This window comes from Diabrotica virgifera, chromosome 1 (assembly GCF_917563875.1).
Source record: "Diabrotica virgifera virgifera chromosome 1, PGI_DIABVI_V3a".
NCBI classification, from domain to species: domain Eukaryota; kingdom Metazoa; phylum Arthropoda; class Insecta; order Coleoptera; family Chrysomelidae; genus Diabrotica; species Diabrotica virgifera.
The window spans coordinates 8,100,795-8,115,806 of NC_065443.1; the positions used below are offsets into that span (position 1 = coordinate 8,100,795).

The 15,012-nt window shown below is 32.5% G+C and overlaps 2 protein-coding genes across 2 annotated transcripts; one reads left to right on the plus strand and one right to left on the minus strand.

Annotated features, from left to right (window-relative positions):
- Window positions 1-3,127: 3,127 nt before the first annotated feature.
- LOC114329814 (histone deacetylase complex subunit SAP18) lies at window positions 3,128-4,073 on the minus strand. Its single transcript, XM_028279093.2, has 2 exons — window positions 3,786-4,073; window positions 3,128-3,728 (listed from the first exon to the last, which is right to left on the minus strand). Exons 1-2 carry the CDS (start codon window positions 3,840-3,842, stop codon window positions 3,315-3,317), a joined length of 471 nt encoding a protein of 156 aa, XP_028134894.1. The 5' UTR covers window positions 3,843-4,073; the 3' UTR covers window positions 3,128-3,314.
- A 106-nt stretch (window positions 4,074-4,179) lies between these two features.
- LOC114329891 (NEDD8) lies at window positions 4,180-14,913 on the plus strand. Its single transcript, XM_028279264.2, has 3 exons — window positions 4,180-4,347; window positions 4,398-4,528; window positions 14,716-14,913. Exons 1-3 carry the CDS (start codon window positions 4,330-4,332, stop codon window positions 14,804-14,806), a joined length of 240 nt encoding a protein of 79 aa, XP_028135065.1. The 5' UTR covers window positions 4,180-4,329; the 3' UTR covers window positions 14,807-14,913.
- Window positions 14,914-15,012: the final 99 nt, after the last annotated feature.

Sequence of the window (15,012 nt, forward strand, 5' to 3'; positions counted from 1 at the left end):
AAGTTATTAATATAAATCAATACTTTTTGAGTTATTAAAGATCAAAGATTTTATTTTTTCGTAAAAAATGCATGTTTTAAAGCAGTTTTTCACATACAACTCAAAAACTATAAGCTTTAACAAAAAAGTTATTATTACCAAAATTTAAGATAATAAAATATTGAATACATTTCTCATTTAAATAACTACACTCTTGTTGATTCCAAGTAAGCTATGGGTAATTGATGGTATATTTTTTTCGATGAGTACGCAAATCTAAGTATTTAAGCTTAAATAACGGGAAAACTATGCATTTTATAAAATATACCTACTAAACACTTGTCAAAGTACTTTGGAATACCTATCAAATGAGCTCCATAAGACGTTAATAGCATCAAAATTAAGCAAGTTATGATGAAAATAAGAGAACTTTTTGGAATTTTTTTGGAAAAAGTGAAAAATAAAACATCACCATTTCCACAAAAATTAAAATTTATAAAAATCCTTACAAGAGTTTATTTATATTAGCATAAGTAATGATTTTGACAATTTTGACCCGTTTAGAATACTGATAAAAGATATAATTTATAAAAATCAGAATTTTTCAGATTATCGTTATTTTCATTATCTTTTAATAAAACTCCAAAAATACTCAATATACGAAAAAAATTATATATAATCAAACTTTAGTTTTTTCTGTATCAAATATTTTACCTTTTTTAGTATTGCTGTAGGGTACAAAATAACCGAGACAGATATGTTTTAATCTTAAATTTTGCCTGCGAGAACCATGTACCTGGGCAATTTAACCTTTTATTATTAAAAAAGTAAGGGGTATAAAAGATTAAATTTAACGTGGTTTAAAAGCCCTTAGTTTTAGCTTTTAAATGGTTTTTAGGCGAATCCCATGTCTCAAAATTAACGGAGTTATTTAAAAAAAAAACAATAACATTTTTTGGTAAAATTTTTAAAATATATCTTCTGAAAAATTTTTGGAGCATAAATTTTAATGCTATCAACTTGTTCGTAAGCTCATCTGATAGATATTTTTAAATACTTAGACAAATGTTTAATAAGTTTGTGTTATAAAATGCATAATTTTCCTGTTATTTAAGCTTGAATACTTAGATTTGGGTAGTCGCCTAAAGAAATATGCATTCAATTACCTATAACTCACTTTTAGTTAACACTAAAAGGTTTTTCTAGTAAGGGATTTATTTCGTTTTTTAATATCTTCAATTTTGGTAATAATAACTTTTTTGTAAAAACTTATAGTTTTTGAGTTATTTATGAAAAATCGTTTAAAAACATGCATTTTTCTCACGAATAATTAAAATCTTTGATCTTTAATAACTCAAAAAGTTTTAATTTATATTAAGGTGATACAGTAGCGATCAACAGGTAGCTAAAACGCGTTCCAAGATTGCGGCTGTAATTTTGAATATTTTTTCGAGATATTTGGCACACGTATTCGCAATATAATAAAGAATGGAGGTACAGAGCCCAATTTGAAAAATTTATTAATATGTGGAAATTACTCTGTAATTAAATACAATATTAAAAAAACGAGCCTGTACCGCCATTAAGAAGAACAAAAAAATACACTTTCTTCAAATAAACTTTTTTATCCGATGCCTAGATTTTGTGTCATTTTGGAACTACTAATGAAATAAAAAATTTTAGTAGTTCCAAAATGACACAAAATCTAGGCCTCTAGGCTCTATAACAATAGGAGAATACAACATTGAGGGGGTAAAAAACTTTACATACTTGGGATCCCTAGTCACATCTGATAATAACGTAGCAGAGGAAGTGAAGAGGCGAATATTTATTGCCAATAAAAGTTATCATGGCTTAATTCGGCAACTAAGATCAGACAACGTCGCAAGGAAAACAAAATGCCAAATATACAAAACCCTAATAAGACCGGTACTCACATACGGCTCAGAAACCTGGACACTCACTAAAAGAGAGGAAACATTGCTAGCCACCTTTAAAAGAAAAATCTTGCGACACATATATAAGGGCACAAAAGAAAATGGAATTTGGCGAAGAAGGTACAACTTTGAACTATACGAAATATACCAGGATCCAGATATCATCACATTCATTAAAATAGGACGGCTGCGTTGGATGGGACATGTAGAAAGAATGGAAGAAGGCGAAATACCAAACAAAATATTCAAACAGATGCCAGTAGGAAAAAGAACAAGAGGAAGACCGAAGCTGAGATATTTAGAACAAATAGAAAATGATATAAAAACCTTAAAAATAAAAAACTGGAGAAAAAAAGCACAAAACAGATCAGAGTGGAGAAGAATCCTGGAACAGGCCAAGACCCAGAAAGGGCTGTCGAGCCAATGATGATGATGATGATGATGATATTTCCTAATCCAAATGTGTCACAAGTTAATCTCAGCTGAACGAATTCAGTGTAATATATGCTTGCTTCTTCTTCTTAACGTGCCCTATCAAGTCCCCTTGACGTTGGCGATTAACATGGCGAAACTGTCTCTGTCTCGAGCTATTCTAAATAGGTGTTCTGCTTTCTTTATTCCTGTCCACTCCCGGATATTCTTCAACCAAGAGGCCTGCTTTCTACCAATTCCTCTGCGTCCTTCGATTTTACCCATCATAATAAGTTGAAGAATATTATACCGGTCTCCCCTTACTACGTGTCCAAAATAGGCCATCTTTCTATATTTGATGTTATCAAGCAGCTCACGGGTAGCAATTTGCTCTCTTAAGGACTGCCACATTTGTCAGCATAGCCGTCCATGGTATTTTTAGAATACGTCTGTGCAGCCACATTTCAAAGGCCTCCAAACGGTTAATGGTGGATATTTTTAATGTCCATGCTTCGACACCATACAAGAGGACTGACCAAATGTAGCATTTAATCATGCGCTTTCGAAGTTGAAGTTGCAAGGTATAAATGGTTGCAAGGTATATGCTTGCTATAAATTTTAATATAATTAAAAAGGTCTACATGTTGTATAATAGACTCTTCCAACTCTTTTGTGACATTCATGGACATTCATCATTATACTCCAGAGAAAAAGTATTACAACACCAGTATAGGCTTTGTTCTAATAATTATTTTATATAATAAAAATTGGTGACTGTTGATAATTGAAAAATTGACCAGTTTTTGGTTATTAGTCAAAACATTTATTTTGTTGAGTTTCAGGGGATACAAATGTACATATTACTAATTTTTAAAAAATTACTTAAAACATACATTAAGCAACAAGCTATTCAGCCTCTTACTTACAGAATTCAGGAAAATATATCTAAATAAACACATAGAAAGTCCTTTTTCTATAATATACATATTAATATGGTCTAGACCTAGAATTATAATTGTTTGAATACCCCTTTCTTGCAGAATTCCACGTATCTGGAGCAGTGATAGCAATATCGAGATAATCGCCAATATTAAGCCTTAAGAGACCCAATGTCTTCAAATCGTCTGGTCCTTTAACACCAGTTACTGTATTTCCGATTTCTCTTATTCTGTACACAGACTGTCTCATATCTGGGTACACAAAAGCAAAACTGAATTTTGTTCCCTTTCGTCTAGCCTCTGGATTAACTTCTTTGACTAATTGAGTCAGCTCATGTAGAGTAGCATCTTTCCAAGTGTAAATTTGTAGTTCGTTTTGAGGAGTGTTTCCTTTAATATAATCAGATGGTTTATGGTGGGAACCATTCGAGGTAACGAAAACTCTTAGTAAAAAAGGACAAACCTAAAATTAACAAAAGTTACAACTGTATAAAAGTTTCTGTAAATGGTAAATTCTTACTTTCTGTCTATCGACAGCGTCACTTTTTTCTTCAATAACTACTGTGGCAGCAGCCATACTTAAAACAAAACTAATATTCGTTTAAAAAATGTAAGAAAAGTATTTTTTATAACTCCATTAGTTTACAAACACCGCTCGCAAAATTGGAAAAAAAAAGAAGAAACTTTAACCTTTAACCTTACTTATTTCTACTCTCTAGAAATTAATTCCGCCTCGACTATTAAAAGTATACATCTACTTGGGTTTTGATGTCATCGTCATAATCATCTGAACATTATTAATCTTTTATTTTTTATAAATAATAGTCGTGTCGTACTATCAGTAAGTATAATTTCGTGAAAATGAAAAATGATTTTATTTGATAAATTGTTTTAATTTTATTTTTCTGGTTAAAATGTCAACTCGTCAACTGTCAAACATGTCTGCGTCAAATTCCCGGCCAAGAGTGTTCTTTGCAAATTTAGATTTTGGACAAAAATCCGAAATCGAAGCTCATAGTCCAGTATAATTTTAGTAATTTTAAGTAAATTAATAATATATCACAATGCTTATCAAAGTCAAGGTAATGCTAATTATATTCTGTTATTTAGTTTTTAATGGAATGCCTTTTAGACCCTCACTGGAAAAGAAATCGAAATAGATATAGAACCTACAGATAAAGTTGAACGAATAAAAGAAAGAGTGGAAGAGAAGGAAGGCATTCCTCCTCAGCAACAGCGGCTTATATTCTCAGGAAAGCAAATGTATGAATATCCTTTTTTAACCTTTTTTAGAAATCATATTTTTGTTGTGGTCATTTATTGCATAAGCTGGCCAGTTATTACAAAACTCAAATGTATAATTGCCACTTTCTATATTGTATGCCCGTCTTATTATTCTGCAGAATGTAAAATCCCTAATGTAATTATAGCTATAGGGTAACAGAACCTATTAATCATGTTGATAGCAAATGATAGGCATTAAGTTCTTTTTCTCTTTATCTAACTATGCTCAAACAATAATAGTACAGAAAAGAGTTTAATCAAAACAAAATAAATAATTTTAGCCCATACATCATCATCAACTATGGCATTATAACTCTTTTCCACATTTACTATTGCCTTCCATGTTTGTCGGTCCTGTGCCACTATTTCCCATTTTCTCCAGATCTTCTCTGGCTGCATCTTCCCACCTTTTTCTAAGCTGTTAAATACGGTATGTGATACTTTTATATTGAGTATACAAAACAATTGCAGACATAAGCGTCTTAACATGTTAAGTGCCATGCTGGTTCCTAGGGACTGATACAGGAAGTTCCCCATACACCATAGAGATCCCTAGGGCCGCTGTGTATTCATGAAAAGCCTTGGCCCGGGGGGCATACAGGCAATTATTGGAGACTATACAAATACAGCAGAACCCCGATTATCTGTGCTCCTCGGGACCGGACGTTGGCACGGATAATCCGAACATTTATTTCTTATTGTAATACATATGTACGTATATCCATACATATAGCCTTATCATAAAAAGACAACAGAAAAAATAAATCTTTAATTATGAGTCTCCCTCTCCGGGTATAGAGTTTCCGTCTAATGATTTACAGTAACGCTATTTTGACAAAACCTCAAAAATGCAATTTAAGTAATAGAAAATCATAGCACAGATAATCCGCACACGGATAATCGGGGTTCTACTGTACTAGTATGAAAGAGAATTGCTGAAAATTACCATAGAGAGGTAACCAAGTTGACATCACATCTTATTATGAACCAAAGCCTTCTTCAGAATAATCCCCATGCACCACTGTCTCTGGCAACTCTTCTCCATGCTTTAATTCCAATAGATTTTAAATTGTTCTCAAGGTTGTCTTGATGCCTAAGTCTCTGTCTTCCTCAAGCTTGTTGTCCCATTAGCCCTCTTTGGTCAAAAACTTTTTTGACTGTTACACTTTATTCTCGCCTCATTACATGCTCCATTCATCTAAGGCTAAGTCATGCTACTTAAACGAATTTTACAATGTTGTCTTCATAGAAACTTCTGTACATCTCAAAGTTGTAATAACTGCTCCTCTAAACTCTTTTATTCATCCATATATTTTTCGGATTTTGCGTTCAAAACCTTGACGTAGTTTAAATCGAACTTTAGGCTTTTTCAAGAATCTGCCTCGCTGTAAAAATTTGGTCTGCAGGAGCTGCACTCATATACTCCCACTATTTGTTTGGTGTGGGGGAGCATTCTTTTATAATAATACATTGGACAGTACTTTATATGCTATATTGGGTAGAATGATACCTTGATAATAATTATCACACACAGTTATGTCTCCATTTTTATGAAGTAGATACATTTCCAGTCTGCTGGTGTTTCTTTCTGTTGCCTGGTTTCAGTTATTAATTATTGCATATATTTCACAAGAGTGTCACTGTGATTTTTAAAAAGTTTGGCAGGGAGATTATCTGAACCAGGGGCTTTGTTCTTTTTCAGTTTTAATATGGCTTCTCTAATTTCTCCTTTAGTAGGATGTGGCTGTCAATCATTTTCATCATTTAAATCGTGGGAGCCTCCATCTCATTTTCATGATTTCTATTAAGTAGTTCTTCAAAATGATTCGCCCATCTGTTAAGTATTATGTCCCTTGTCACTAATTACAGAGCCATTCGTAGTTTTTGTTCAAGTCAAGTCATGTTATGTCATGTCAAGTCATTCATGTTAATATACAAAAGTACTTACATACGTCAAAAATAGTACAACCTTGGTTCATAGATATAACATACAAATATAAAATTATTCACAGATATAAAATACAAATATAAAAACACAAGGCATAATATGAAATAATACATACATTAATTTAAGACAAACACTTTCTGGGTTCCTAAGAATAAACAAAGTAAAATTCACAACCCAGTTCCAAACATTAAAGTTAAAATTTAAAAATTCATCACTGCTGTAAAATGCTTGACTAATGAGAAAATTCTTTAGTGATTTTCTAAATTGTAAAATTGACAATTCAGTAATTTCAGTAGGCAACTTGTTGTAAAATGTTACACACCATAAGAGTTTGGTGCGTCTCTACTTCTTTGGAGCCTGGTGTAGGGCAGTACTAAGGCATGCTTATTCCTGGTTTCATATCGTCTTTGATGACAATCTATATTTTGTCTTACATGAACAATACTCTCTAGAATAAATAGCGAAGGCAGAGTTAGTATGTGCAGTGTAACAAAGTGTATTTGTCGTTATGGTCGTTAACAATCTCGTTTAGTACATTTTTGTACTGCTTTCTCTTACTTCTAAATGTTCTTTTTCCTTGTTGTTGAAGGTTGTCAACCACAAATTCTCCAGAGTTAATCTCATTCTGCACTGCTAGAGCCACTTATATGTTTCATTTTTTTTGTTGGTTAATAGATTTACATTCTTCATCAAACCAATCTTTGTTTCTTCTGGCCTTGTTACGTTTTAAAATGCTTTTAGCCGCTCAGTGATTGGCTTACATGTCGTCGTCACGGCAAAACTCAGTCCACTTTTGTCAAAATTGAGTCCTTATCAATTCACAATATCAATTTTCATAGTCTGGCAAAAATATAGAAGTCCTAGAAAGTACCTAGAGATGTTTGTTTAAGTCACTGAATAGGCATAAGTCCAAAATTACCATTGTGTTGTCAGGCAGAAGTCACCAAATGTTCGTTTTCTCAGATTTGTTATTTTGGACTTAGTGACTTTTGCCGCGACGACGACGATTTAGTCCAGTGTTCTTCAATGCTTAGATATTACTTTCAATTTTTGATAACACGTCACTTAAAACTTGCTTGTAACTATCTCTAGCAGTGAAGAAGTATATTATTAAAAGAATCATTAAAATCGAAAGCATCAAAATTATTGTTTTTTTTTATTCAACTGAATCAAAAGATTTTATTTACTATGCTTTGATTTCTGTACTACTATGATTTTTGATATTTATTTATTATATGAAGTGCTGCACATTTTCCAAGCTAGTTACAACAATATCACTGGCATAGTGCAGATAACGTTTCATAGGAGGATGTTGTCATTTTATTTCATTAACAAATATTTATTAAATGATTAAATCATTCCTGGTGTGAGCACATGATTAATATGTTTGGGTATAAGGAGACTAATACTCACAATCTTATTTAAAGCAGTTTGTGGGCGACCGGTTTCAGCATTCACAATATATATGCCATCGTCAGGCCCTTAAGAATTTGAACAAGATATCAGTACCAGAACTGTACAGTATAAAATGTGGTGTTAAATTGTAATTTAAAGCCCATCTTTCTTCATCGGTGTCAAACTCATGTAGGTGTTTACCATGTAACTCTGTTACCATCTAACTCTAGTTAACTAATCAAGATACATATCAAAACATTTAGGCAACAGAGTTACATGGTAATCACCTACATATGAATTTGAAATCAACGAAGACACATGGGTTTAAATTACAATTTATTTATTTATTTATTTATATGGGCAAGCCCAATTCGGTAATACATTAATAAGATATTGATAATTACAGTGTTGAATATATAAGAATAAAATGAGAGAGTACAAAACATTTAAAAGACATGACAAAGTAAAATAATTACAAAACATTAATTACTAACAAATAACAAGGTTATGACAATGCTAAATATTTAATTTTGTTAAATGGTTCTTAAAAACATCAACAGAGTTACCAAAAAGTAAAAGGTCACCTAGGGAGTTAGCAAGTCTTAGTGTTCTAGGAACAAAAGTAAAATATGAGTAATTATATCTATGAAAGAAATATGAAAGGTTTGAATTTGTCTTGTTGATCGTGGTGGAACAAACAACAATATTTTAGCAAGGAGTTCAGGGCAGTAATATGCCATTGATAATATTAAACAATACTGTAAGATCTTTACGCTTCCTACGGACATCCAGAGAAGAGATATTCAAAAATCGTTCCATATCTGTATGATTATAATTGATGTGTTTTTTGAACCCAATATATCTAAGAAAATTGTGTTGAACACTATCAAGTTTGTTCTTGAGGTGTAAATAATGTGGGGACCAAACTGGAGAACAGTAGTCAAGGTGCGTCCTGACTAAAGAACAATAGAGCATTTTAATAGCAAACACGTTCGTGAAATCACGAGTTGTCCTTTTAACAAAGCCAAGCATTTTCATGGATCATTGAGTAATATTGTTGATGTGATGGTTAAAGCTCAGAGAGGAATCAAGAACAACACCTAAATCTTTAATTGAGTCTACCGTATCCAATAATTGATCATTTATGGTATAATTAAATACTGATAAATGATGATTCCGACAAAACCGGATAATGTGACACTTGTTGACATTCAAATCCATCCCATTATCAAGACACCAGTTGGCTAAATTATCTAAATCTGATTGCAATGATATTGCATCATCTTGATTATTAATGATTTGATAACATTTAAGATCATCAGCGAATAAGAGAGCAGAAGTGTTAGAGAAGCAGGTGACGATGTCGTTAATATACAGGTTAAACAAAAGTGGACCCAAATGAGAGCCCTGAGGTACACCAGAGGTTACTAGAAAAGTGTTGGAGTAATGATGATTAACCCTAACCTGCTGTGTTCTATTTGTTAGGTAACTGCCCAACCACTTCAACACAGAACCTTCTATGCCATATAATTTGAGCTTATGTAACAAAAGATCATGGTTCACCCTATCAAAAGCCTTGGAGAAGTCAGTGTACACTGAATCAATCTGCAACCCCCTCTCTAAAGCTTCAGACAAGGTATCAACATAAAGCAACAAACTAAGTTCTGCTGATTTACCACAAGAAAATCCGAACTGTTGAGAATTTAGTATCCAAGAGCAGTCATAATTAAGGTAATCAGTAACAATACTCTCAAATACCTTGGGAATTGTGTCGAGAATAGAAATAGGACAATAATTCGTTATGTCAGCTTTATTACCTGCTTTGTAAATTGGAGTGTCATAGGATAGTTTCCAAAAGTCAGGAAATTCCCCCAACTGAAGGGATTTATTAAAAATATGATAAAGCGGCCGAGACAGAATAAAAGAGAATCGTTTAAGAAAAATGGGAGAAATACCATCTGGCCCAGGTCCCTTATTGACATTAAGAGTTGAAAGTTTTTCGTATATTTTTGAAATTGGTATAATATAGGAAGATACACAGACCTTAGACTGTATTAAATTGTCATTATGCTTAAGAGTTTTATTACTAAAAACTGAAGAGAAATGGCTAGCAAATAAATTTGCAATATCGTTGCCATTAGAGGCTAGTGTATTGTTGAGTGACATTGAGACAGGCATACTATTATTTTCTTTCTTACTGGTTCTTACAAATTTCCAAAAATTTTTTGGATTAGCTTGGATCGAAATCTCAGTTGAATGTATATAATTAGCATAACAATTTTTTGATAAAATTTTGCACTGAGCTCTAAGTTGACTAAAACCTGCATAATTCTCAGGAGACCTGTTACTCTTGTAAATTAAATGGGCAGTCTTTTTGTCACGTATTAATTGTGTAAGTTCACTAGAATACCAACCAGGAAATTTCTTTGTACAAACTTTTTTCAATGGAACATACATATTAAGCACACAGTAAAGAATATCATAGAAAGTACCTATCATCTCGGAAAGTTCTTTATCACTTATAAGACTGTCCCAATCAATTGCTTCTAAGTATTGATAAATGCAAGGAAGATTAGCTTTATGAAAATCATAGTAGTATTCACCATCGCCTGCAGTAGTGTTTTGATCAAAGTGTAGCTGTAAGATAGTTTCAAGTGGAGGATGATATAAGTCTGGAGGAATCAATATATCAACTGCCGAGGTTATCACAAGCTCTTCTGATGAGAGAACAAGGTCTAGAATAGCGCCTCTAGAATTGACAATGTTATTTGATTGGAATAGATTATGAAGACCACACATATTTGAGATAACACCAATCGCCTCCGTTTCTGCAAACGATGTATTAGGTTTAGCAGTTGCCGATGAGCAAAAGTCTTCAAGTTCCCAATCAGCTGATGGCAGGTTGTAGTCACCAAAGAGGTATAATTTATAATTTGAATATTGTTCACCTATACTAATAAGCTGATCGAAGTGCACTTGGTATGTGTTAGGTGTAGACTTTGGTGGAATATACAATGCTCCCAAGATTAACTTACCACATAAGTGAACAAAAAGTTGCTCAATGGAGGAATCTGACGGAATAACTTTTACGGAAAATTTCTTCTTAGTGGCTATTAAAACTCCTCCTCCTCTTACAAATTTGCTAGATTCAGGTGTACGATCTTGTCTGAAAATGTTGTAATTTGTCAATCCAAGTTCAGCATCATTGAAATCGGCAGTAAGCCAAGTTTCTGTAAAAATGATTACATCGTAGACACAGTTTGACACATTAATACTTAAATCAGTTAATTTGGTACGGAGTCCTCTAACGTTTTGGTAATAAAGAGATAGCTTGCCCGGGTTTAGTGGTTTTTTTGGTTCCTTTGGACAATTTTTGGTACGTTATTGATATATTTAATTATTAGATCTTGTTCACCTGCATCTTGACGGGCTAGTAGTTCAGTCTTGACGGTGTCAAACAGTTTCCGTTGAGTAGGTGTTTGGTCAAGAGATATGAAGATCTTTTTCTCTCGACTAACCTTTATCTTGTTTTTAATTATCAAATAAACATCCTCATTTGAAGATAATATTAATTTGAGTGGTCGATGCCCATTTTTGTTTTTCTTGCCAAAACGTACCATTTTCATACCATCCAATTTAACAGAATCATCAGCAGTAGATAGAATATTTTTCACTTGTTCAACGTCTTCAGGAGTATTGTTTGGTTCAGGAAGATTAAATATGAGTAAATTGTTTGATCTCTTTTGACGTTCGTGTAATTCATATGTTACTTCCTCCATCGAGAAGGATGCTTTTTCCTTGAGTTTAGAGATGTCCCTTTTTAAAGTAGTGACTTCCTTTTTAAGGCTTTCCATTTCACGTAAAATCTTCGGTACACTTTTAAAAGAAGAGCGACATTCATTGCAGAAATAGATAAGAGTTCTTTTCTGCAGTATAACTGCACGGGTTTCAGAGGCGGCTAATCCTGTGCAATCTTCAGTTGGATGTGAGACTACATGACAACTGTCACAAGCGACATACTTATCCCCAAGTTTGTCCCTGCAGCAGTAACAAATGTCAGCCATTTACAGCGAATCAATCAGCCTAGGTCACAAATTATAAATTATCTCCTGGACTATAACAGAAAACCATAAAGTGATTAACTGTTATCAGCTGTTTTGCTTATTGTTTTGTTTTTGCACTTTTTATTGCAAAAAGTGATAGAAATATGTTCAAAAACAGTATTGTATAACCACTATAAATATGTATAAATTTTCCTTTGACCAGTGAAGAAAATACTACAGAAATCACTGGCGAAATAGCGAAATTTTTAAACGACTTCCAACCACATGAAATCAATAAAAACTAGCACAGACAATCAACACTGCCATTATCGACAAGTTCTTTATCGGAACATTTAACCACATTTTATACTGTACAGTTCTTGTACTGATGTCTTGTTCAGTTTCTTAACCCCTTCAGCCATATCGGGATACATATGTCCCACTAAAGTTTAAAAATATTTACTGGCTCAAATATGTCATGATTTAAACGTAGTTTTGCTTTAGCGGTATTATTAGTGCAAAAGCCAGAAAGTAAAACTGAATTGACAACACTGGGTGACTTCCGGAGTCAGTTACAGATTTATTTTCACAAGTTCTCAACATTTTAATGCATTTATATTCGCTTTTTACCATTTTCATCGAGATTTTTGAACAGTACATGAATATTTTTCAGCATTTATATTAGTGATAAACCATATTCTAAATACGGTATAGTATTTTGATAGAAATATTCCTGATTTTCTAGGAATAGCCCTAGTGGGACAATAATTTCCCAGTGGTATGTTTAAGCGGGACATATTTAACCCATTAGGTTTTTTGCAGTATGTCGAAACGAGGGCTTTCTAAAAAAGAACTTCAATCTTTAGTCGATAAGCTTTCAGATATTGAAAGTGAACTGGACCGTTTGAGACTGATAACGACAGCAACAAAAACTATGAAACAGAGATAATAACACTTGGATCTTCTTTCATAGATTACCACTGGGATATATATGTCCCAGTTAACAATACCAATGGGACACATATGTCCCATCTGTCAATGCCAAATATCCCAGCAAACAGACCGACGTGTTAATTACGTGAATTTCTGGTACATTTGTCACCAATATACGTAAATTGCTTACGTGAATTTCACGTGAAAATTTGGTTGGAATGTCACATTGAAAATACGTCTTTAAATTACGTGAATAACTCGTCTTCAATAGACGTGTTATTCACCTTAAATACCAATAAAATGTTTCGGGAAATTCACGTTGCAAATACGTGTTGATCAACATATCTTTCGGTTCACGTAAATAATTCGACCTTAATTAACTTACTAATCATGTAATTATTATCCTCATATGACATAAATAAATAAAACAAGTATTAACAATGTATTTATTTAGTAGAATTTAGAGACTTTAAAACATTTGTCTTGTATAATTATTATACAAGATAATGAACCAAAAATGCTAACGACCTAAAGACGCATTAAAAAATTTGCCAACACAAAACACAACACAGGTCACTTTTTATTTTGACGACACTTCAACCCTCGAGCAGTGAGGTAAACGTTAATACGAAAGGCATTATTATAAATAAACCCGCCTAAAATAAAACGAGGGAAATAAAGCTCTTCACGTTTCACTTTCACTTTTTGTTGTGAGGAGAAATGTGAGAAGCTGATATTAGAGAATTAGAGGTTATGCTCATCGATTATAAAAATCGATTATTTTTAAATTACAGTTAAACTATTCTACTTACTTTAAATTAGTATTACATATTTTCTTTTTGTTTTTAAATTTCTTCTGCTATTACCTAATTGGTCTTACTAAAAATCTATTTCAATACCAGAATAATATAAAAAAATAATCCTATCGAAACGTATCTATTATTCGATAAATCGATTGAAGGAGGAGAAAGGCTTGGTAGTACGTCATCACCGCGCGCGATTTGAAAATTAGACTCGACATCATTTTAGCTGTGATATTTTTAAAGAAAAAAAAATAGCAAAAATAGCTTCAAATCAAGGTTGGATTGAAATAGTTATGCTAAATGATTTTAAAAGCGAAATCATAAACTTTTTGTTTAAATATTGTATTATTTACATTACTTTACGTGGAATACATCTAATTTTTCGACGTCCATAAAATACAGGGAGTAAAATTCAAGCGATACGTATTTAACCAACACCGTTGTAAAATTTTGTTTTCAAAAATATTTCTCAAAATTTAACCAAAGGAAGTTATTTCTGTTTCGTGATTATTACGTGAAATAAACGTACCTTTGCGATGTAACCGACATTCACAGCTATGATAAAAAACATGTACAATATTCGTCATTATGATTTTATATTATTCTAATGTCAAACATGTATAAAGGAATCAAAAATATATTGGTGAATGATTTGGCACTGAAATACGTTTTTTTTCCCGTCATAAATCTCCGAGTTACGTATTCGTTGAAATTTGCCGTAAATTTAACGTAATTATCACGTAACTGGGCTCAAACCTGTTTGCTGGGATAAGAAAAAATCTTATGAAAACCTGTTTGTGTAACCTAATTACATACAAAAAAGCTCAGAAATTACGATTTCAACTACGTTTATTTAAGTAAAAAGTGGGGCTAAAAGGGTTAAGGGCCTGACGATGGCATATATATTGTGAATGCCGAAAACGGCCACCCACAAACTGCTTTAAATAAACACCTTCAATAAGATTATGCGTATTAGACTCTTTATTTCCTAATACCATTGTTTTAATACCATGACTTATTAGATAACGGTTTGTGTTGTTTTAGGAATGATGAAAAGACGGCACAAGATTATAAAGTACAAGGTGGATCAGTTCTGCATTTAGTCCTGGCACTTCGTGGTGGCAAGCCTGTATAATTGTAATGTAGCTCCATAAAAACTAGGATACTTTAAATCATACTTTACCTGTATTCTTTAAGTCAAAATATTGCAATCTGAAGGATTAATAAATTTTTTTATTTTTATTTGTGTTTTATTTTAATAAATGAAAATTCCAAAACAGTTTTTAAAGCTAAATTTGCTTTTATTATTAAATAACCAAAAATTTAACATATGAAATATAT

Bases quoted from the DNA above. Each gene is read 5' to 3' on its own strand.
- LOC114329814 (XM_028279093.2), bottom strand. From the start codon at position 3,842: ATGGCTGCTGCCACAGTAGTTATTGAAGAAAAAAGTGACGCTGTCGAT. The intron at 3,729-3,785 runs GTAAGAATTTAC...TGTTAATTTTAG, and splicing joins ACGCTGTCGATAGACAGAAA to GTTTGTCCTTTTTTACTAAG.
- LOC114329891 (XM_028279264.2), top strand. The intron at 4,529-14,715 runs GTATGAATATCC...GTGTTGTTTTAG, and splicing joins ATATTCTCAGGAAAGCAAAT to GAATGATGAAAAGACGGCAC.